The 22,545-nt window shown below is 52.1% G+C and overlaps 8 protein-coding genes across 8 annotated transcripts; 5 read left to right on the top strand and 3 right to left on the bottom strand.

The window, feature by feature from the left end:
* Positions 1-314: 314 nt before the first annotated feature.
* PMZ80_008014 (uncharacterized protein) lies at positions 315-1,154 on the top strand (the record flags this gene model as incomplete). The annotated part of the gene is made up of 2 exons (XM_064876418.1): positions 315-599; positions 780-1,154. The coding sequence occupies 2 exons, from the start codon at positions 315-317 to the stop codon at positions 1,152-1,154; spliced, it is 660 nt and encodes a 219-aa protein (XP_064727725.1).
* A 1,223-nt stretch (positions 1,155-2,377) lies between these two features.
* PSF2 (DNA replication protein psf2) lies at positions 2,378-3,270 on the bottom strand (the record flags this gene model as incomplete). The annotated part of the gene is made up of 2 exons (XM_064876417.1): positions 2,378-3,136; positions 3,157-3,270. The coding sequence occupies 2 exons, from the start codon at positions 3,268-3,270 to the stop codon at positions 2,378-2,380; spliced, it is 873 nt and encodes a 290-aa protein (XP_064727724.1).
* Positions 3,271-3,551: 281 nt separating this feature from the next.
* On the top strand, positions 3,552-5,226 carry ALG10 (glucosyltransferase; the record flags this gene model as incomplete). Its single annotated transcript, XM_064876416.1, has 2 exons — positions 3,552-4,269; positions 4,322-5,226. The coding sequence occupies 2 exons, from the start codon at positions 3,552-3,554 to the stop codon at positions 5,224-5,226; spliced, it is 1,623 nt and encodes a 540-aa protein (XP_064727723.1).
* A 1,995-nt stretch (positions 5,227-7,221) lies between these two features.
* On the top strand, positions 7,222-10,057 carry PMZ80_008011 (uncharacterized protein; the record flags this gene model as incomplete). The annotated part of the gene is made up of 2 exons (XM_064876415.1): positions 7,222-7,230; positions 7,766-10,057. The coding sequence occupies 2 exons, from the start codon at positions 7,222-7,224 to the stop codon at positions 10,055-10,057; spliced, it is 2,301 nt and encodes a 766-aa protein (XP_064727722.1).
* Positions 10,058-11,288: 1,231 nt separating this feature from the next.
* PMZ80_008010 (uncharacterized protein) lies at positions 11,289-12,989 on the top strand (the record flags this gene model as incomplete). The annotated part of the gene is made up of 1 exon (XM_064876414.1): positions 11,289-12,989. One exon carries the CDS (start codon positions 11,289-11,291, stop codon positions 12,987-12,989), a length of 1,701 nt encoding a protein of 566 aa, XP_064727721.1.
* Positions 12,990-15,027: 2,038 nt separating this feature from the next.
* Positions 15,028-18,552, bottom strand: CTF1 (Transcriptional activator of fatty acid utilization; the record flags this gene model as incomplete). Its single annotated transcript, XM_064876413.1, has 6 exons — positions 15,028-16,078; positions 16,126-16,305; positions 16,351-16,779; positions 16,827-17,672; positions 17,722-17,820; positions 18,425-18,552. 6 exons carry the CDS (start codon positions 18,550-18,552, stop codon positions 15,028-15,030), a joined length of 2,733 nt encoding a protein of 910 aa, XP_064727720.1.
* A 645-nt stretch (positions 18,553-19,197) lies between these two features.
* Positions 19,198-20,436, bottom strand: MSP1 (mitochondrial dynamin GTPase Msp1; the record flags this gene model as incomplete). The annotated part of the gene is made up of 2 exons (XM_064876412.1): positions 19,198-20,322; positions 20,374-20,436. 2 exons carry the CDS (start codon positions 20,434-20,436, stop codon positions 19,198-19,200), a joined length of 1,188 nt encoding a protein of 395 aa, XP_064727719.1.
* A 304-nt stretch (positions 20,437-20,740) lies between these two features.
* On the top strand, positions 20,741-22,301 carry PMZ80_008007 (uncharacterized protein; the record flags this gene model as incomplete). Its single annotated transcript, XM_064876411.1, has 2 exons — positions 20,741-22,016; positions 22,069-22,301. The coding sequence occupies 2 exons, from the start codon at positions 20,741-20,743 to the stop codon at positions 22,299-22,301; spliced, it is 1,509 nt and encodes a 502-aa protein (XP_064727718.1).
* Positions 22,302-22,545: the final 244 nt, after the last annotated feature.

Below are 22,545 nucleotides of genomic sequence, written 5' to 3'. Positions count from 1 at the left end.
TGGTTCGCATCGCGTCCGTATCTATCGTAACGGTCCAGGCAACTGCTTTGCACAGTGGACTACTATCAGTACCAACAGCGCAGATATCATTACAATCCTCCCAAATACTACGAATTACAGACACAAAGCATCACTGGCATACGATCCGCCTTGCCTCGGCGCATCCCCAATCTAGACCCCATTCGTCACTTCCTGATCACTTTCGCTCGTCACTGCCTCAGTTGTTGGACACAGTTGCCAGTCCAGAATCTAAGGGCAATCTTCGACATCCGGTCCTCATAATCGCACAAACCACAACTCCGTCGCCCACAAAGATGACCACAAACGAAGAAACAATCTCTTACCCCTCCATCGCAATAGTCCTAGCCCTAGGCTACGTCCTCTACCGCTACTTCTTCGCCTCGTCATCCTCAACCACAGCATCCTCCTCACAACAACAACCGCGCAATGGTCTGCGCTTTACACCCGCGCAAGTCGAGCAGGTGGCAGCTATGTTCCCGCAGCTGAGTAGACGGGATATCATGTGGGATTTGCAGCGGAATCGGGGGAGTGTGCAGGGGACTATTGAACGGGTGCTGGGGGGTGGGCGGTTGGATGCTGTGAGTTGTGTTTCTCTCCTTTGGTTGGAGGCGCCGATGGCGTGTGTTGGTGGGCAGGACAGTCTGGAGTAGGGTAGAGCAGGGCATGTGCCGCGCCTCCGCTACCTCCCTCTACCCTGCCATACACCCCTGGCTACACGCTACACTCCTCTACAAAACACAATACTAACCCACCAACAGGCACCCCCCTCCTTCCAACCCAACATCCCACCCTCACAATCGACATCCCCATCAACAACCACCTCAACAACCTCAAACCTCCAGTCCCTCCTTTCTACCTCGAAACGCAACGAACCAGATCTGATAACGAGGTATAACCTGCAGAGCCGGATTGCGTTGGAGGACAAGGGGAAGCAGAGAGAAGCGAACAGCTTAAATATGGGTACGGGGAGTGGAAGTACAAATGGGAGTGGGAATGGGGGTGCGACATGGGGAACCACGAAAGAGAGTAGACAGGAGACGTTGAAGAGGAGGAGGGATGAGATGATTTTGGAGGCGAGGAGGAAGATGATGGAACGGGATGCGCAGCAGACTATGGGTGGGGTGGGGCAGTGATGATGAAAGTGGAGGGGGAGAGGGGGGAGGGGAGGGTAGATAGGGAATGCATATATTCTTGATTTCATCGATAGTGCCGTATCGATCGGATGTGGTTGGCAAGACACAGATGGGACAGGGACATGAGATGCGCTATCCTAAGATATGCCACGGGGAATGAGGTGAGGGCTACTCTGTCCACACCAAAGCGCTCGAGTACCGAACCGCTACTCTGCTCAACCAGATGAAACGGCCTAAGCAGTGGGCACTGTACGCGCCGCTCCTACAACCATAAATGCGCCTACGCAAGCACGAGTCGGTAACGACCTTATAACAAAAAGGTGCTATTGTGCGCACTGGGAAGACATGACTGAATACGCAGGTACCGTAGTGAAAGTGCATCTGGCAAGCTGCTGGTGGACGAGCTGCGAGAACTATAGTATCTCGACGGCAGTAAGGCATGATATTGCGTGGATTTCACCTTACAAGAAAGCGCGCCTAGCTTGCAGTATCTCATTGTAGAAACATCACAATATTGTCGAGAACGCCATCTGGAGGTCTCGAGTCCGAAAAGGCGTTAGAGCAGCAAGCGACTCTTCTTCCGGGAGCTTTTACTATCTACTGAAGCTAGGCGTAGCTCTCGCAACGTCTTCATGTCCAATATTTCTGTTCCGCACACGGTCCGAGTCCGACTCGATCGTGCAATATCACGTCCAGACAGCCATATACAGTCTGGCATGACCATAGACTGCCAATCGACATTGTATGCTATGCTTGTAGCCCATTGCGATGAACAGACCTGTTTCGCCCTAGAGTCAGACGCGCAGCTCCATGGGTAGTCGATATGCGCGCACTGATGGCTGTTTAACCCACACACCGGCTGCGCGTAGCCTGTAGACCGCATATAGAACCTGCAAAGCTGAACTTCGCTTTCGACAAAGCGTTTGAACCAGAGAGAACTATTCATAGGTGAGGAGTCGCATCACCAGCGGCTCGCTCGTAATGCTTCGATGTGGAGGGGAAGTGACAGCTATGGCATGTGATAGGGCTTCGCCGTCGATGGAGTGGTGTATGCAGGCATGGTCACCTGCCTCCCATGTGGGAACAGGAGTCCTGATGCAAGTGGACTTATTGCTGGTCTTTCCGAAGTTTGCAGCCTGGCTGACTCGGGCGTGGATAGCTAACTTGTCTCTTGTGCCGTAGACCGGGTAATGGTCCAAATGGGATTGTCTCGATACCTCCTCTCAAGTCATATCTTCATCCTCATCGTCCTCTTCTCGCCGTGCCCTGTTCTCCCTCTCCTCTTCAGCTGCTTCTCTCCTGGCCTGTTCTCTGCTTCCACCAACCATCCGCAACCCGCCCATCAGGCCCATGATGAAGCCTCTGCTTTCACTAACTTCCATCGCGCCTACTCCATCAAGTCTGACTCCCTCACTACCGTCTGTAATTTCGTGGTAACCGCGCCTCATTTTTGCTTGTCTGACCTCTCTGATATCGCGCAGCAGATTCGAGATCAGATCTGGATTTGACAAATCGTCCGATGCCGCATCGAGCAGGAGGTGGCTGAATTCGTACCAGTGGTACGGTAAATTTGTAGGTGGAGCTGTTGCTGTGCAGGAGGAGAGAAACGGTTCGGACACATATAGCGGTTTTCCTTCTGCGCCGTACAACCTTGCTTCCAGCTCACTCGGTTTTCGACTTCTGCTTGTGGGCTGCCGAGGGAATGTACTTGACTCTAGAGAAGGCAATGGTGCGGCTGGAGAGAACTCGTCCTGAAAGTGCGATGTCTCGAGCTCCAGCATCTCACGAAGATTGTCTGGATCCAGCCATGGCGGAGGAATGATATTGATTCTCCGCTGCCGCTTGAGCAGCAAGGCGAGCCAGAGTGGGAGAGTCGTTCGGGAGGGAGGAATTAGTGGATGCGTAGGTCCCTGTACCAGGAACCTGGGGTCAGACACAGTATTCGACCATAGCGCGGAAAGAGTAGAATGAGTGCTTTGCACCTACATGGGTGTCAACGTACTCCTAGCAAGTCGAGACGTTCGAGTCGTTGGCGAGGAACAATCGTCACCATTTCCATCTCGCAGAGGAATGCGACTTCTGACGGTAGTAGACCTGGAGGATGCGGAAACGCCATGGTGGGCCGGGATATATCTTTCGAAATACAAAGTGAGATGCGACGCCTATACTCAAGGCAACATCACTTCAAGTCGCCGTCCCTTCCCGCTCGCTCATCGTGAACAGTGAAGCAGATGCGAGTCTATAGTGGGGTTCAAGATCGACGCGTCTCGAGAATCTTGAAAAGACGCGTCAGCTTTCCAAGAATTTGATTGGCGAAATTACCCTTCCGTTGATGCCGTTGGTCTTATTTTCTTTGTTGTTGAACCTCTACCCTATGCCATCAAGACTGTCAAGGCAATGTCTCTATCGAAGCCCCGAGACATCGGTGGACGGTCGTCTTCGAGTCCGACTAAGAATGCCTTTCAGGGTGCAATGTCAATACTCCTATTCGGTACGCAAATGGAATGGTTGAGACGAGTGCAGACCACGCTTCCTGAGCCTTATCTCGACGAATTCTTCCATATGCCACAAGCAGATACCTTCTGGCAGGGCAACTGGACCAAATGGAACGACAAAATCACTACACCTCCTGGCCTCTATATCTGGTCCGTCTTCGTCAGCAAAATATTCTCCCTCGGTTCTCATTCGGAGATGTTGACGCCCTATCAACTGAGGATAACAAGCATGATCACGCTTTATTTCCTGACACTATCTTGCTCATTCTGGATGAGGTTTGGCTGCAAGTTCTCAAGGTCTGGAGTGCGATTGCCACAACTACTGGCAATCCACACATTCCCACCACTTTTCTTCTTCAGCGGGCTTTATTACACAGACGTTCTCTCCGCGTTCACTGTCATATGTACATACGCTCTGTGGCAGGCAGGCTTGCAGCGGAAAGGGAGAGCCAAATATGTGGTTCAGCTATTGCATTTCATGTGTGGGCTTTTAGCCCTGGGAGCAAGACAGACAAACATATTCTGGGTGGCTGTCTTCACGGGCGGGCTCCAAGCAGTACATACGGTCAAAAACCAGACACGTGTACATGACCCTCCAGTCGCAGATGCATATTTTGAAGGTACGTTAGTGGCACCTTCCAAATATATAGAAAATCTGACCGAGAATGTCAGACTTCCCCATCACGATCATTTCTTTGGTCACTTCCGCTTTCAACGCCTTACCAGAGATGTTGCTTGATCTTTGGCCACACTTTGGTCTTCTTGCTTCCTTTACGGCTTTTGTTGTATGGAACGGCGGAGTTGTACTTGGAGACAAGACCAACCACGTTGCTAGCATCCATCTACCACAAATGCTCTATCTGTGGCCTTTCTTGATGTTCTTTTCATGGCCAGCTGTACTGCCTCAGCTGGCTAACCCGCTCCTGCTACAACGTACACCTCGACTATGGCTCATTGGCCTCGTCGTGACTTCCATGCTTGCTGTTGTGCACCTCAACACCATTGTTCACCCATTCCTGCTGGCGGATAACCGTCATTACACCTTCTACGTCTTCAAGATCTTGAGGCTCGCGCCATGGAAGTGGTATGCCGCAGTCCCTGTCTACGCTGCTTGCGCCTGGTTGTCGGTCCAAGCACTTGGTAGCAAAAGTGGCTTCAGTGGTGGTCCAGGTGTCAAAGGCAGCAGAGGTCGTCGACCATCTACATCATCAGGCAGAGGCGATTCCATCAGAGTAGAGGCAGATACAAACCGCATCAGCTTCTTCATGGTATGGCTACTCAGTACAGCTTTGTCGCTTATCACGGCGCCGCTTGTTGAGCCGAGATACTTCATTGTGCCATGGTTGATGTGGAGGCTTCATTTACCCGACTCAGAAGATGTTTTATCTCAAGATGCAACAGCGGCAAGCGGCGCCAGCAACCGTGTGAGGAGGCTGTTGAAGTCTTTCGCGAAGCAAAGCGTTTGGATCGAGATTGCTTGGTACATGCTCATCAACCTTATTACATGCCGACTATTCCTTTACCATGGCTTTGAGTGGCAACAAGAGCCTGATCAAGTTCAGAGGTTCATGTGGTGAAGCTCTTCCGCTTCTGCGATATATTCTCTAACGCTACATGCCCGGGGGAAGCAGCTTTCAGTTGAGCTTCTACGACCGGTTTCGTCTTGGCACCGACGAGCAGCATCACCTCGAAAGAAGTCATTGTGGAAGATACTAAACCTGCGTCAAACATATCGGCAAACTCTCTCCATGATATGATATCTTGCTTGGCTCCAGCAAAGTGTCCGTCGAATTCTTCGTCCGGTACGTCCCAAAGCGCGGCGCGTCTCTCGAACGGCAAAGCATCAAGGAAGATATTGTGCTCAATCCAGCCATACCTGATCGAGTGGTTGAGAGCTTGCAAATCACTGCTGACAATAATCGTCCTCCTTACGGACTCTGCTAGCAAAAACGCCTCACGCGGTGTCAGGCTGGAGGGAAGCTGAGATGGAGCCATCATCCAGAGCTTCTTTGTCCACAAGAAGAGCATATGTTGCCGCATTTCTGCCTGATAGCGATGCGCGGGGCTAGAGCTCAGAATGAAGAGCGTGATTATCTGAACCAGAGTCAAACATTGCACGCAAGCAAGCATTTGCCATACGTCTGGCGCGCGCTGCACCATCATGTTCAGAGCTCCTAAGGTATACCCTAGCTGCTCTTGCACCTCGAGCTCCACCTTCAGGCGACGACACGCTATGACTGTGGACTGGCGACAAAGAGCTTGCAGATTCTTGGCTACTTGGGATGGAGCAATATCCTTGTGCATGAACACATTTCCGCCTTGCGTGCCAAAGTTGAGTACATGCCTCTTTGCTAGCTTAAGCATGAAGGAAGTGGTTGCATCATTGGTCGGGACGATACAAGGTGGCTCAGGAAGACGCTGAACCAGCTTAGGGACCAAAACAACACCTGATGGCTCGGCAGAACCAGTTGAAACGTCATGATCGGCTTTGACTCGTGAGAACTCACGAGATCGTTCTTGCGACAGTCCGCCACCCAGAGGTATGTTTTTGTAAGCGCAGTTGATCTCCCTGCTCTTGCATCTGTCGCAGATAGGATACGACAAAGAACATTTGCGTTTCGCCTTAACGCATGCCTCACAGGCTCGAGTCAACTTGACGACACTCGAGACAACCTTATCAGACATCGATACTCGACTTTCTCGCTACGGAGTACCTCCGGAGCCGTGACCAGAAGCGTGAAGTCGCCCGATTTCTGATCAAACCAACCAATAATGGGAAGCCTGAGCGACGAGTCTTGGCAGCTCTCTCAGCCGCGGGGTGCCTCGGATCTGTCGACCTGCCCTTGCATCGAGTTCTTGTGAGTATATCTTGGACCATCCAGCGACATCTGCGAGAGACTACTGTTTGCCTACCATGACTGTCACATGCGAAACCTGGAAGCTGACGAATCATAACTACGACACTACCAAGTCAGCCGACTAGGTCATCCGCTATTTGAGATGGTGCGCCGCCCCGAAATGCGATTGGTTCCACACCGAAGCAGCCCCTCACTAGCTCACACCATCTTCTTCAGTCGACAAATCCGCTAGCACGATTCCGGCGCCTTCAGCATCTGTCATTCGACGGTACGGGCCATAGCGGACATGATCACTATCACACTCCTGGTGAATAGGAATGCGCAGTCTTTCCACCCTTGCTCATCATGTCTCGAGGCAGTTCGAGCCCGCGACTCTCGAACCACATGACATCGATGAACCATTAGTGGCCTGACTCCATAGATTCCCCGACCAATCGTGTCATGCGACCAATGGTAGAGTGGGCAAGTTGTCTTGACATTGACATTCTGAACACGATCAAGTCTATGCTGAGCCGGGAAGACAACCGCAAACCTTACCATCTGAACGCCACCTACACACTATCGATAGTCGAAGTCCTTCGCCTAACCTGGCCGTAGATCACAATGAGGTATGGGCAGGTGGGCAGTCTCAGAACGGGCATCCTCACCAAACCAAGGAACGAGGCCTGGCCCGACTTGCATTCCTTCGCGGAACGCAGTCTACAAGATGTCGCGATGGAACGGGTAAGCCTTCGCCTCTCATGTCGCATTTTTGCATACTCTCCGCGAACCCTTTGAATCATATCGCAAAGTGTGATGAATGCCGACCCCTTGCATATCCCTTTGCCGAGGCTGCGTCACCTGGCCCAGGATTACAAGACCAACTATCATAGCCACATGAGCTTGTGTCGCGTAATGCAGCGGCAACCTGCAGATGCGAAGGCAACGCAAAACCAACTCGCTGAGAAGGCATTACAATGAATCCAATGTGTCGATTCAACGACTTAACACAGGTGGCCGGGTGCATTGGACGGCAGCGGAACCTAGGATCGCTTCCCCTTTATCCTACACGTCGAAGCGCAAACCTACCATCAGACATTCTGGCCTATGGCAGAAATCGAGCAACAATACTCGTGCTGCATCCCCTCAAACATTAAGGACTCAGACAGGACCCCAACCCAGGAGGTCCTCCTTAGGATTTGACCCAAGCCGGCACCTTTCGAGATTGCCGACAGGGCTATGCTCGAAATGCTTCGAGATTGTGCTGTGGCATTTCCAGTCCGACCAGGTCAAGGTTCAGCATCATCGCAATTTTGTGGACCTTGTACAATCAGCTAAGACCTGTGTGTTGTGCCTCGTCTTCGCGAAGCAAGCTCCTGTGCCTCCTCCTACTGCCAACTTCACCTATGATGGTACCAAGCAGATCGTGCTCTCAGCCACGAGCCGAAAGCATACGCCTGGATCAAGCTTGCCTGGGCTTGCCCTTGACAACTTGGTGGCCCATCTGCCGATCGTCAGGAAAGATGACAAACGCAGTCTGGCATTACCTGCTTCAGCACAGCTGGTGGCTGAGCAAGATAGCAATGCTGCGAAGTCAGGCGATGTTGTGCGACGGCGAACATATGGCGGCACGAAGACCACTTGTGCAGTCGATTGGCTGTCTGAGTGTGTGATGAATCACAAAGAGTGCCGGAAGTCGACAGATCTCATTGGTAGCTTGATGTACGCCGTACCACCACGATTGCTTGATCTTGGCTCCGGGGATACATCCCCAATTAGGCTACTTGAGACTGATCACAACTTTGCCAGCCCGTACGTCGCACTGACCTACACGAGAGGCGATGTCAAGGTATTCAGCACTAACAGAGCCAACGTTGCTGCTAGGGAGGAATACATCAATGTCGAGAAGTTCAACAAAACATTTAAGCAAGCGATATCCCTGACGCGGCAGCTAGGGTTTCGCTATCTCTGGATCGATGCGTTCTGCATCGTGATGGATGACCCCGAGGATCGCACAAAGCATGTACCTCGCATGGGCATCGTCTTTCACAATGCAGCTTTGACATTGTCAGCAGCAGTCTCAGCTACGGCAGACGAAGGCTTGGTCCGATACAAGGCGAAAGCTTTGCCAGAGGCCAAGATACCTTACCGTACCAAGGACGGCATACCCCTAGGCCATTTCCATGTGACCAACTACAAGCCGCGCGGCTTCAACGAGGACATCACACAGGGTGACCTGAACTCCCGCGCTTGGTGCTTACAAGCAAGAGCTCTGTCGCGGCGCACTCTGCACTTCGGACATGATCAGCTTTTCTGGGAGTGCGATGCTGGTGTGTGGTCGGAGGATTGCAGCCTGCGATGTTCCGCCGAGTCGCTCAGAGATCCCATGGTCGATTGGCGGATGAGCCTGGTGAAGTACAAGCGCGCAAGAGTGCCTGACCCGGAGCCTGATCAAGCCTCCCTAGCACGGAAAACAAACAGGCCTACTACTGCCGACCTTGCTATACCGAAAATTTATGCTCTCTGGTACAATCTGGTAGCACAGTACACGTCGCGGTTTTTGCCACGGGAGCAAGATAAGAGCAGTGCCATTGCAGGCTTGGCCTACGTGTTCGCCTGCTTGATATCACAAAGGCAGACTGTGACTGGACCTGGCAAGCCAAGAGCTGACACATACATCTGTGGGCTTTGGCAGAACGATCTACCGTTCGGTCTGTTGTGGTCTTCTGGGTCCTTTCACAAATGGCGAAACAAGTTCGTGAAGTACCCATCCGCACCCCGTGCACCGAGCTGGAGCTGGCTAAGCGTGGACGGGCCACTCCAATGGCCGGACGGAGTCGTCTTCAGTAGTGGATCCTTCACAGGTCGGTCGTTCATGAAAGTGTTACAGGTTGGCAGCCACTATGACAGGAGGACTAATCACGAGTTCTCCACCATAAAAGTTCGAGGCAAGGTGGCACTGCTCTCGAAGCTCTATGGTTTCCGCCCCGAAGATGCTGAGTGGAAAAGAGCTGCTAGAGACCACGATCTGCAGCAGCACAGCGGCCGCTCTGATGAAGCGGAAGGCCCCATCAACATCCCATGTGCCATGTTCGACTCGGCGGAAGTCGCGCGGGTTTGGACCATGTTGCATGGCGCTACTGCCGACCGGCCGTCCACAGGCTCATCGAGCGCCGATCAGACCACCTCTGGTAGAAGTCACGGCATATTCGGTCGGAGCTCTCGCAGATCAGACACGACGAGACGGCCGTCGACAAATGTCCAGTCGAATATGGTCCACGACCAGCAGAAGGACTTTGTGGCGCTCCTTGTCATCCCGGCTGGTTGTTCGGTGGCCGACTGCCAAGAGCATAAATTCGAGAATTCAAGACTGTCCGCTACGTTACCTCTACCGGCCGACTCAGCGTTTCGCGCGAAGAATAACTGTGGTCAGGGACTGGCGTATGCATTAATACTATATCCTAGCTCGATGGGAGAGGGACTATTTCGTAGGGTGGGTATTGCCCAGGTGAGAATTGCAGATTTCGCGACGGTTGAGAGAAGGCGCGATAGAGAAGTCGTCATTGTGTGAGCGCGGCTGGTACAAGGTCGCAATCGCTGCTATAGAGTTTTCATAATTCTAATTATTTGTTGGGACTTTCGAGTGGTCGTGCTTTCCTTGTTTTCTTCCGGTCGTAGATCTGCCTGCAAGTGCGTACGAATCTCTTACCTTGCAAAATACCTCACCGTGGCTAGTGTCCTCATTCTGGCAACTCGTGACTTTCAGAGTTCGTACACAGAGTCGGTTCTCTCCATTCAAGACAGCCGCATTCGGTAATGTACACAGCTGTTGCCCGGCCCGAATTTGCACCAAGCTTGTCGGGCAGATTCTTGTCCGCCAATCCGCTGAAAACCAGCTTCCAATTCCTTCACTAGCCATCAGATTCGACCGTCATCGCGAACGATTTAATCTCCCTCGAGGCGAGCCACGTCTCAGCTCACATGGTATCACCTTGGCTGCGCCGGGCTTACGGGCGAATCCGCTAGGCGAATCACTTCCCGACGCCGAACACCTCTCCGCCGACACGCATCATGCCCTAGTAGTCAGCATGCGTCTAAACAACTTCACGAACACGCTTATGCATCTCATTATGCTGTGCTTAATGTGGTCTCGGGTCTCGCGACTGACACTCAATCCTATTGGCTCGTGACGGCCTTGTGCCTGATACAATATGCCAGATTTCGTCAATCCCACTGCCCTATCAAGCATAGCTCTTCGCTTACGGTTCGCAGACGATAGCCTTCTATGTCACTACCACTGGAGCAAAGATCTTGCAAACAGAAGATCTATACATTGACAAGCTGGTCATATCTATCACGCGCTTTTGGGGCATCACCACCTGCCTAGGCAAGAAAGATTCCGACAGAGGCGGCTCACATAAGCCCGCCACATGTTGCAAGCCGGGGTCGTAGAGGTCCTTTTCAATCCTGTCTGGATCACCCGAAGTCCAGCACGCCTCTATTGTGGCATAATGTCCGTGCAACTGCATTACCAAAGACGATGACAACAAGCTAAGAGTTCTTGACTCGGCTTGAGATGCTTGATAATGCTTTTACTCTCGGTACCTGCGGGTGCCACATTGAGCAAGCAATCAATTACCGGAAGCTATCAATCACACCATGCATTATGGAGGGTATCGGGCTCGAGGTTCTGTAGGTTGACAAAAACAACGGATCTATGTATCATGCGCGAAAGGTTAACTTCATTTTGTGCTCATGCCTCCCCAGAAGCTTGAGAGATTTTCGTCGAGCTCAATTACAATATGATATTGTGTTCACCGCAGCCACAACCGAAACCATGGGAGCAACCCTACATTTACAGGATCGTCCAATCACGTCGATCACCCATGGGGCAGAACCCAGTGAAGTCATCACGTAAGATCAAGCAAGACTCTGCCAAGCAAGATGATCAGGCCCCCAAACTCTTATTCATTAATAAAGACGCCAGCAACCTCAGCCGCACGTCAGCCGAAGTCTACGCAGTTGGATCTCACGTCTCAAAAGGTTCAAGGAAATGGAAAAGGACGAACTCCTCACTCGAATTGGACTCGTCAACCGGCAGGATCCTGGCGGCCGCAGGGTTAGATACGCCCGGTGTTTCGACAGGAACTCCCAGCCCGACACAAGGCAAATCGATCACGCTGCGATGGCGTATGAACGATGGACGAGTCACTAGTACGAAGATGGCAGGAGTTGATGAGAAGGGTGCACGAAGATCGAAAGCAGTACAAAGCGCAACTACCTCTCCAGTTTCCAGTCTTCCATTAACACCACCAATGCCGCCACCAAGTCCCGAGCCAGCAGCAATCGTCCACGGAAGACCCCTAAAGCATCTGCTCCAATTCTACGTCGATGTCATCCGACCGTTTGCACTCTCAGTCAGCAGATCTTGGTTGTGGGCGGACGACCTTCGCTTCGTTGTGTCTTCCCCAGCACTCACCTATGCAATCTGCGCATATGCCTCCGCTTTTCAGACAAGTGCAGAACGTGGTATGCACAGCTTGGTGCTTCCACCCGATGCGGGCGACCAACAGCGACCACTATGGCCTATACCGGAATGGTTCACATTCCAAGCGCAAGCAATCAGTCTCATACGACGACGTCTAGCAGATACGACCGACACCGACCGACCGATACAAAAAGCTGAACTACACGCCATGCTATTCCTCATGCGACTGCAGGTACTGCTTGGAGACCGAGACGCGGCATTACTACACCTCAATGCGATCAAGAAAGCCACGGAAAATGCAGCGATACTGCCTGATTTGCATCTCGATATCGCGATGTGGAAGGTCAATCTTATGGTTGCGTTTACAAATCAATCATGTATATCGATGCGACCGTACATAAGCTCGGACGACCCGGCTAAACAAATGCCTCTACTCGATATCGATAGGTCAAAGATTCAGGACCCAACCCAAAGGCGGCGGCTGTGCGCTCACGTAATCAACCGATCCATCATCTGGCGACCCCAGCCTCCGCAGGAGCTTGACCCGCAAGAAGACCTCTTGGAAGATTTCCTCACTATCGATCCTTACTACAACAGTCTAGACGGGCAAACACAAGAGAACCTCAAGATATGTCTGCAGATCAGCCGCTATCTCTGCGCGTACCTACGGTTCTTGAACGCAGATACCTCCCTAGACAACATCGGACGACCCGTGGCAGAACTCCGCAGACACATCTCAGCTCTATTGCTGCGCGATCCGGACCACAATTTATGGCAACGAGTACCTCGGCTAATGTTCTACGTTATGTTTACCGGCGCATATGCTAGTGGTAGCTCGAATAGCGAAAGAGCGTGGTTCGCCCGGCAGATCGGAGAGCATTTCTCTTGTAACAAGCCGAACGCGTACGACGATATGAAGGTGATTTTGAGCATGTTCTTGGATCCTGCGACTGTTCACGAGACCTTGCTGAGACAGGTGTGGGAGGACATATTGGCGCAGCAGCCGGTGAGATGAAGCTAGCTAGATACGATTGTGGTGTACCGGATCGAGTCATCCCAAGCGGAGTGAAATACACGGCGCGTGAAGACACGTGCTGGATACGTCAACGAAGGATCCTCTACTACCGAAGTGGATTGCTAACACGTACCCAGACAACAGGACGCCAGGTTCATGCCCATGCGCGGCACCGTTGAGGTGTCTGGTCTGCCCATACTAACTTGACACTCGCATAAAAGGCTTGAGAGAACCAGGCTGCCACTTGAAGCTGCAGCCCGAAGCGGACTGCGGAAACTGTCAGAAGCCGGACCAGAGGTGCAAGCGAACCAGGACTGGCGCCTAACAGGATTATCCTCAGCAATGAATCATCCTATCGGCCTCACCGTCAATGCAGTTCCTCCTACCGACAACAAGGCCCATCTCTCTGAGTTGCGTACCACTAGTGAAGTGCTACACCCACACCCTGTACGGTCTCGAAAAACAGTCAAAACCGCACCACCGGCGCGCTCCCAAATCTTAACACGACTCAATCGCCATACTCCGCCGCGGCCGCCACGTCAAATATCCTGCCATGTACGGATACGACATCCCCAGCCATGCGTCACCGATCTTCGGACGCACAAGCGCCCTCTTCATTACGGAACTAGGTCTTGCGGCAAGACCGTGACGTGGATCAATTCAAGCCTCGGAAACAGGTACTTTGGAGTAGTTCTAGAGCCCCCTCGAGACTACCATTTCCCCACCAGTCGATCCGCACCGATACCCACAACTTCATTAGGACCCTGTCGGAGCGGCCGAAGCCGCAGGGGCATACACAGCGACGATATACGGCATCCACCTCAGCGGAACATGATAACACCACATCGATCCCGCGAAAACCAATCTGAGCGCATCGAAGATATGCCATCCCACCGACACGAGCCTCGTATCCTAATAGGAGGTTGGATGGTAGGATGACTGAATTGGGCCGGTGTCATCGTCGATCGACTAATGGCTCCAGCCCGTGAACCAAGTTGAAGGAGCGCGCTGTCCGAACGTCGATAGGACTGGCAATGCCATGCTATCTACGGTAAATGAACGTGAGCGGGACAAGAAACAACCGAGCGGACATCGAGCGGGATCTTGGCATAGGCACGTCCGTACAAGGTGGATGTTATGCAGTTTTCATTCACTCAAGCGTTCCCATAATCTTTTACTATGGCAGATGCCCTGCGGGTGGGCGGGTAGTTGGATCGACGCCTGTGTGAAATCACTGTACATCGGATACCACCCTGTAGCTAGCTAGGCAGGAAACCACGGAACATTCCACATGGTCCCAGGAAAGATACTTTACGTACCAAAGCCCTTGCCCAGAACAGATTGCCAAATTCGTGAAACTAGAGCCGTGCGAACTGAAAAGCTCACGAGCGCCTAAACTTGAGGCATCATAGGCGCGTACGGAGCCTGAAGCTCAGCTTCGGTGATGTCCGGGCGCCCCTATTTCAAGATGAGGTGGGCGGAAACGGCAATTTATTCACGTTATAGGCATGGTAACGTACTCACCTGTTCATACAGTACGCGTCGAACTTGTCTCTAGCACTAGGTAGCCAGCTTCGGACTGCGCCGCAATGGTACTTCATGAATAGCCGGAGGAATGGCCCAGTAGTCAATAGTAATAGCAGAAATTTGTTCAGTTTTGTCCCCATTGGCAACTTTGAATTCCCAGATAGGGCAGTGTTGAGAAGCAGAAAGTTTATACAGTACGGTTACCGAACGCTTCTGATTGATTGTGGCTCCCGACAAATCAGTAAAAGTCTGTAAGACGACACGGTCACTTAGGACACGGGATACATGCACGCGAAAGTAAGTAGGTCTTGCATTCTGCGGTCTTGTCTTGTCTTGAGCGACTCACTGCTCAGGCTGTAGCCTGTAGGCGCGCAATTTCCACATACTCTACACTCCTACCTCCACGTACAGTCCAGTCACCGAGGACGATCTCTCATCTTTTGACTCCAACCTTTTCGTTTTCGTCGCGCCTACAGTATCTGGCACCGGTCCTACACTCACTTGGTCAAGCTCAAGCCTCAACACCAAATTGCCCCATATCCCCTCCATGAATCCCAAAGAACTGGAACCAATCCTCCACATTCAACGTAGTCGGCACAACAGGCGCATTACCGGTTGAACTCGTACTCCATCGATCATTGTCCCCCTCATGCATATCCATCCCTGCGCCCATCATGCCATTCAATCCCGGCGGCCACACATTCCCATTTTGATCGGGGCTTAGCTGGACACCTTGCGGGTTCGGCACAGGCGGCGACTGTTGTTGACCTTGACCATTCTGTGGCATCGACAGGCGTGGGTCAACAGCTGCATGATTCAGCGTTGGACTCTCGAAATTGATGCAGCTGGGATCGATGCTCCCGTCTGGGAAGAGCTGGTCTGGCTGGAAGTTCTCCCATAGTTGTTGGGAGATGGGTGGTGAGTTACGTGTCACGAGGAAGAGGTCTGGTGGTGTGGCGGGAACGGAGAAGCCGTTAAAGGGCGAATTTGCGCGTGTACCCATGCGAGAATGTATGCGTGATGGACCGCGAGATCTTGTTGTAGGTAGGAAGTGGTCGTTCGCATGTGGTATCGGTGGCGACAGGTTGTCTCTTGTCTGCTGCTGATTGAGTTCACGTGATGGTGTAAGTGCTGGTGTTTGTGGTCGTGATCGCTCATAGGACACTTGCGGCGCTGGCGGTCCAACAGAGAAGCCCAGGTCGATATCGTCGAATTTGCGCTTGTTGGATGTCGTTGCAGGAGGTGGAGGGGCTGGCGCAGCTGGCGCGAGATTGACATTGTTATTGCTGTTGGCAGCATTCTGGTTCGCATCGTCGCGTTTCTTGTGCGTCCGTGGTGCTTTGCGGCCTGTAGCTTTCTGTAATCGTTCTTCAAGCATTTTGTTGCCGAGTATAGATTCGAAAAGTGTGTGCACCATCTTTGCCACCAGCCAGACTTTGCTGACCTCTTTTAGGGCGTTCATGCACACGTTGATACGTTCTTGGCTTGCTGACACGACCGAGGCTACAGAGGATCGCATCTGGTAGACGTGCATGATGAGGGCGGAAAACAGACTATAGACACTTCACAAGCGTTAGTGCGAGGTGACTAGCATGAACAACTAACTCACATGAACGCAGGAGTATATCTGATTTGGTTGTGTTGCAGCAGGTTTTCGACGATCGATGTGATCATTCCAGCGGCCTGGAAGGCGATCGTTCTAGAAGGGTATGCCATGTCGATGTGATCGTGGTTCTGGCCAGATGTGGCTGGTGGCATGTGTGCTCGGTGAAGCAGGCATAGTGTTGTGCTGTTGGTGTCAGTAAAGGTGCCAGAGTTTGCCGAACCCACTCACTAGTAATTCGAATGCAGCAAGGCAGACCAAAAATGGTGCCTTGACCGTTCCCAATAGACCTCCCTTGGACAATTCTGCAGCCAGTCGGCCAGCGCCATATCGCTATGCGTCAGATCTATAGCATTCATTCTCCGCGCCTTGGATGCCACAGAATACTGCTGCGACAGCACCAAGCCCATGATCTCACATAACTTGACATATTGCAAGAAAAACTGAACATGTATCGCATCCGGTGCATATTCGCTGTGTGGATCTCCCTCGTCTTCGATAAAATCCTCTTCTGATATCATCTCGACATCAGTGTCATCAGTGTTGATGGAGACTGGCCTGCCAAGTGCGACTGCGACAGATCGATCTCGAGTAAAGAGCGTCCACCAACATCGCTTCCACAGCCTTTTGTCGGTTCGACTGAGCTGCGATGCTTCGACACTGGGCACATTAGCTGAATGCAAACCAAGTAGGGGCTGGTGACAAACCTTCGGTGCATACCGGAGCCCTGAGCGACAACGATGGCGACTCTGGTCCAATAGAATACGTTCTTTGTGACATCTGGAGGGATAGAAATGTTAGGATAGTCGGCGAGTTGAACTTGTGCCATGTTCGCACCTTCGGGACCCTCCCAGTACCAACCCATCAAGATAAGTGCTTGAACAATCGTAATCCTGTCGTCCTCGTAGTTCGCATCGTACAAAGCCTTGGCGCGCTTATAGAAGGTCATGGCAGCCGGAGTTGTCGAACCAGTGGCATCCATGAGTTGGGGATTCGTGCATACGCGGGAGCCAGCTAACAACATTGCCTGCAGAAGAAGTAGTGATGGTGGGTTCTTGGGGTCGCGGTATCTTTTCATGAAGCGGCTTCTGTTGATGATGGGCACAACTGGCGCTACCCATTTGAAGTAAGAGTCAACGAGTTCATCACATAGTGCGCGTGGTGGAAGCAAGAAAGCGCCTCGTTGCTGCAAAATATCAATCTCGATCTGGTCCGGCTCAGTCAACCTGGCCCTGGCTCCTCGGATGTTCTCTGGTAGGGGATAGTGAACGACATCAGTGGTACCGTGGCGGTCATGGACAAGGAGGGACAGGTTGGAGGACTCTCCGAGGTATGCGACGCGACCAGCTTCCTTGATTGGAGCCCTGGCGAACTTGGGCTTCATGAACTGAGCCATTGTGTTATGGCTGGAGTTCTGGTGGGTGGCCGTTGCCTCGACCTGCTGAGCTGAGGGCAAGCCATCTACAGGGCTGGGTGGGATGTTGGCACTCGAGTTCTGGCGGATTAACCTCGGGTCGGTTGGTGTTGATGTCTCCTTGGTCTCGCTCGTCTCGCTGAGAAGATGAGCACTGTATCCGTCGTTGGTTGCGATACATGACATACCTAGCGTCATCCTTGGCCTTTGCAGTGTTCGTCCTCTTCCTTTTGGGAACAGGGATTCTGCATTCTATAGAGAAGGCGACACAGTTTGTGCATGGTACACTATGACAGATCAGCACCGGCTTCTGCACAGAAGATGGTCTACTCACCCAAGTGATGCTGCATCACATCGGACCTTCAAGCACGAATGTAAGTAGGTGTAGGTGGTTCGGTAGTGGAGATGGTACCTTGCGTGAGTGGCATGTCTCTAAAAGCAGCGAATGTCAGTGATATGCTTTGCACCAATGGCGACGACAACATGATAGTGATTCCCTATCAGCGGCTTTCCATATCGGCCAATGCTGCGTTTTGATTTCGCAGCCATCCAACAGGCATATCGCACATTGCGAGGAAGAAACATCCACATCCACAATTCTCTACCGAGGATCTCGGCAGTTTGTGGGCGATTAGATATGCCTCAGAAACATAAATATTGTCGACCGTCATGCGAGACCGTGTTTATCTTGTGAATTTCATTCTGATGTTTCTTGGTACGGATGCTGTCGCCAGGTCGAAGAGAAGCGAAGAAGATGTACGTTCGCATGGAAAGTGAGGAGTGAGGAGTGAGAAGAGGAGGGAAGCTGCTGCTTACCACAAGCTCGCGATGCGCGTTGTCTGTTCACATCATTAGATGGTGTCCCGACACAAGAGGAGGGCAAGGATATACCGTCGAAAGCTAGGATTCGCTGGATTGTTCGTATCGTTGGATGGCGATTGCTGGTTATTCTGGTCGTGTGCAGCGGCAGCGGCAGCAACCTGCGACTCGATGTGAACAGCTGCCTGCGGATCATTCATCTTCGCTGTGTCGAGGGGGTCGAGTACAAGAATGTGCACATCTGCCGCTCTATGCGCGTACGCAGCTACGTTGTCGTCGATGTGCAGAGTAGTAAAAAGCAACGATGAGCACGTTGAGGTTTGGGACCGTGACCAATGACCCGCTCTTGCACTGGTCGGAGTTCGTGGTTTAAAGTGATCAAACCTCCCGCAATTTTGGCTGCAACTTCGGTTTGGAGAACCCTGCATACACTCGTGTTGCTCCTTCCTAACTTATGCTCTGCTACACCTATCACTTTCCATGCCAACTGTGCATGTGACATTCATCTTGCACGATCGCCATTGCCTAATTTGCACATCTGAGATAGACCTTGTTGGAAGCAACCACTTCTCTCAGCCTGCATAAACATCAAGTAGCACATTATGGGGTACATTCTGCATGGACCTTGCCCGAAGACGAAAAAGAATCTACCAATCCGAGATGGATCTGTCTGTGCAGTGTGCACTTATTTAGCCTTATTTGCCGACAGTCTCTCTACCCCAGACTTTATGAACCTTAATATTCCTCCAGATCGACCTCGGCTCCGCGAGGAGAGCATACTCCTGTCTTATTGTCACACTATCACACGAACACCATAACGCCTCATAACTTGGCCGCGTACTGGGCTAATCTAACTTCTCTTCCTGGTCAGCAGGAGACGACGATGCAGTACTCCATTCTTCAACCTCCTTCTCGGGCTCTACCGGCATGGCCTTCTTAGGGCTGGCGAAGAAGTCTTCCGTCCTCAACCCGCGCACCTCCTTGGCTCGTACCTCGTTCATGCGCCTGCCGCTCTCCCTTTGCTGCCTTATCATCTCACGGACTGGCACCATTGCGGCGTCTCTGCAGGCCTCTTTGATGTCGCTACCAGACATGCCGTCCATGACTCTAGCAACGTATGGCATATCGAGGTTCGCGTGATCCAGCTTGGTGTCTTTCAGCATGAGCTTGAGAATCTTCAGTCTCTGCGCCGCATTGGGTAGGTATATTGGGAACTTCTTGGGCATTCTTCTCAGGATCGCATCATCGATATCGTTGATTCTGTTTGTTGCGCCAAGGACCAGTATCCTCTGGGCTCCTCCTGATGCGTCTGCTGACTTCAGCCCATCCCACCATGTCATGAATTCTGCTTTGACCATTCCACTTGCTTCGTGTTCGCCGCTATGCCGTGTCCCTAGTACTGCGTCGATCTCGTCAATGAATATGATAGTAGGCTGTAACTTCCTTGCCAGCGAGAAGACTGCGTTCACAAGTTTATTCGAGTCTCCGAACCACTTCTCTGTCAGGGTTGATATATGTAGATTGATGAAGCATGCGCCCGACTCATGCGCCAATGCCTTGCAAATCATAGTCTTCCCGCAGCCCGGTGGTCCATAAAGCAGTACGCCGGACGGCGCAGCTAATAACGACGATGAGTGACTGTAGAGGTCGGGCATAGTCAGAGGATAAATAACAGATTCCTTGAGCTCTTCGACGATACTCCCCAAGCCACCTATATCGTCAAACGATACAGGTATATCCTCCGGAAAGACCAGATCTTGCAATATGACCTGCTCATACTGGTTGAGGCGCATCTCCCCTCGCCGCGGTCGGGCATTCACGTCAGGTTCGTTGTCATCGTAAGCGGGAGGTGCATCGAGTCTTTTGAGGATAGCCGCAGATTCGATTCGGGCTTTTTCCTGCTTTTCATGGTCCGGATCGAGGTTGATTTGTTTCAGCAGATATCGCACAAGCAGGTAGCCTGCCAGCGTCTATCACAATCAGCATGTGAACTATCAGGAACCTGTCGCAGGAGGTCGTACAGCACTTGTTCCGATAAAGACTTCTCGAAGCCATCTCGGGATCGGACCTCTATCTGGTGCCATCATGGCCATCAAATGCTGGCCGGTGTGAGAATGGCCATGAACGAAAGAATTACAGCGACATTATTGTCGACGACACATGCGCACAACCAGAGTACCGCAAGCAAGGCTCTCGTTATCGCCGAGGCTGCCCGAGGATCATGGTCGATGTTCAATTCAGGCTTAGCTTTAGATTTCCTAATCGGGCCATCACATCAACAAACATCTGCAGTGCAGTGGGCCGAACACCTTTAAACACGACTCGCACTGCCCTCCTCCCACACAAGCACCTCGCGCAAATTATCAGAGCTGTCGCAACATAGCAACAATGCCGGGAATATCAGATTTGCTTGACTCAGACATGGAGACCAACAATTTCATCGACGAGAACTCGTTGATATCGTCAGTATCCGACACGACAAGCATACAAGCTGCCGCCGCGAAGAAACCAAAAAAGCGCAAGTGCGTCACCATGCCTAAGAAGCCGCGCGCAAAGACTACGACAGCTACCGAGTCAAACGCGACGACCAAGCCAAAAGCCAAAAAGACGAGCGCAAAGCGCAAAGCAGCAGACGCGAATGACGAAGATACTCCAGAAGACGAGCTGGTCGAGACAGCACCCCCGAAACCAAGAGGTAGACCGAAACAGACCAAAGACAAGGCCGAAGTGCGCGTGAACGTCCCCGCGAAGCCCGTCAAAACGAAGAAGCCGAAGAAGGAAGTCGTGGAAGACGAGATCGTCAACGAGGAAGAACCTGTCCCTAGTCCGGTCGCCATTCGTTCCAACTTTGCCCAGACCAAGACCACCAAATCCGCCCCAAAACCGACTAAAGCCACCAAGACGAAGCCAACAGCTCAGAGACCGCAAAAGACAGTAGCCCGAGCTGGACCAGAACTCCTTTCAGATGCCGAGGAGGAGGAAGACGACCTCATCGAACAAGAACCTCCTAGGAAGAGGATGCGGACAGAGAGTCTTGCGCGACAACAGCCTGCGTATCGCCGTCGAGCTGGAAGCATGTCTGACACAGAAAGAGGCGATCCTATGCTGCGACGAAAGCTGGGAGATATCACCAGGAAATACGAGAACATGGACCTGAAGTACAGACACTTGAAAGATGTCGCCGTGTCGGAAGCCAACACAAACGTCGAGAAGCTCCGTAAGCAATGTGAGGCTATCACAGAAGCCTCCAACAAGCTCGTGGCGTCGCTGAAGAAGGAGCTGGCTATGCAGGCGCCACTGGTGCAGAAAGCACGAAAGACCGAGAAAGACGCACAAGCACAAGACGCAGAGGTTGACAAGTTGAGGGCGGCCAACCAGGATATATCAACGACACTTGCTGCAGCACAGAACGAGATCAAGTCTCTGCAGGCTAAGCTCGCAACAGCAAGAGCGACCCCAGCTCCAGTAGAAGCCAAGCCCCCACCGACCACATCTAAAGCGGTGGTGCAACTCAAACAGGCCATGGCGTCCAACACCGAGAGCGAGAAGATCTCGCAACTCAAGATTGACCTGTATGGCGACTTGACAGGACTGATCATTCGGAGCGTGAAGCAGGCAGAGGACGGCGATACCTATGATTGCATCCAGACTGGCAGGAATGGCAGTAAGTAGCACTTTCCGCTTCTTGATGATCTTGTACTAACATTTTGCTCTAGCACTCCACTTCAAGCTTTTCGTCGACCAAGATAACGCGAAGAAGGCCAGCTTCGAAGAGACAGAATTCCTTTACACACCACTTCTCGATGCCAATCGAGACCGGGACCTGATCGAGATGATGCCCGATTATCTGGCTGAGGACATCACGTTTGAGCGAGAAGTCGCAGCCAAATTCTATGCCAGAGTAGTCAAGACTCTGACTGAAAGACCTTCAGTTGATGAGTCTGAATAAGCGGTCTCTGCCGTAAGGCGACGATGATATGTTGGCTATGTTCACGAACTTTGGTGTGGAAGTCTTTCCGTGGCGTTGTTGGAAGCGATATCCCATGTTGCAGGAACAGTCTGGATACGGCATCTGAATCAGCAAGGCGCAATAATAGCCGTACAGGTATTGAGCATGAATCTGAACGTTGCACTTTGAATTTGAGATAGGATACCGGCTCCTCGGGCACAGTCTCCGTCTGCAGGCACTGGTG

Source organism: Knufia obscura, assembly GCF_036327395.1.
Source record: "Knufia obscura strain CCFEE 5817 isolate CBS 148926 chromosome Unknown scaffold_10, whole genome shotgun sequence".
Taxonomy (NCBI): domain Eukaryota; kingdom Fungi; phylum Ascomycota; class Eurotiomycetes; order Chaetothyriales; family Trichomeriaceae; genus Knufia; species Knufia obscura.
This window is presented reverse-complemented; position numbering and strand designations above follow the sequence as displayed.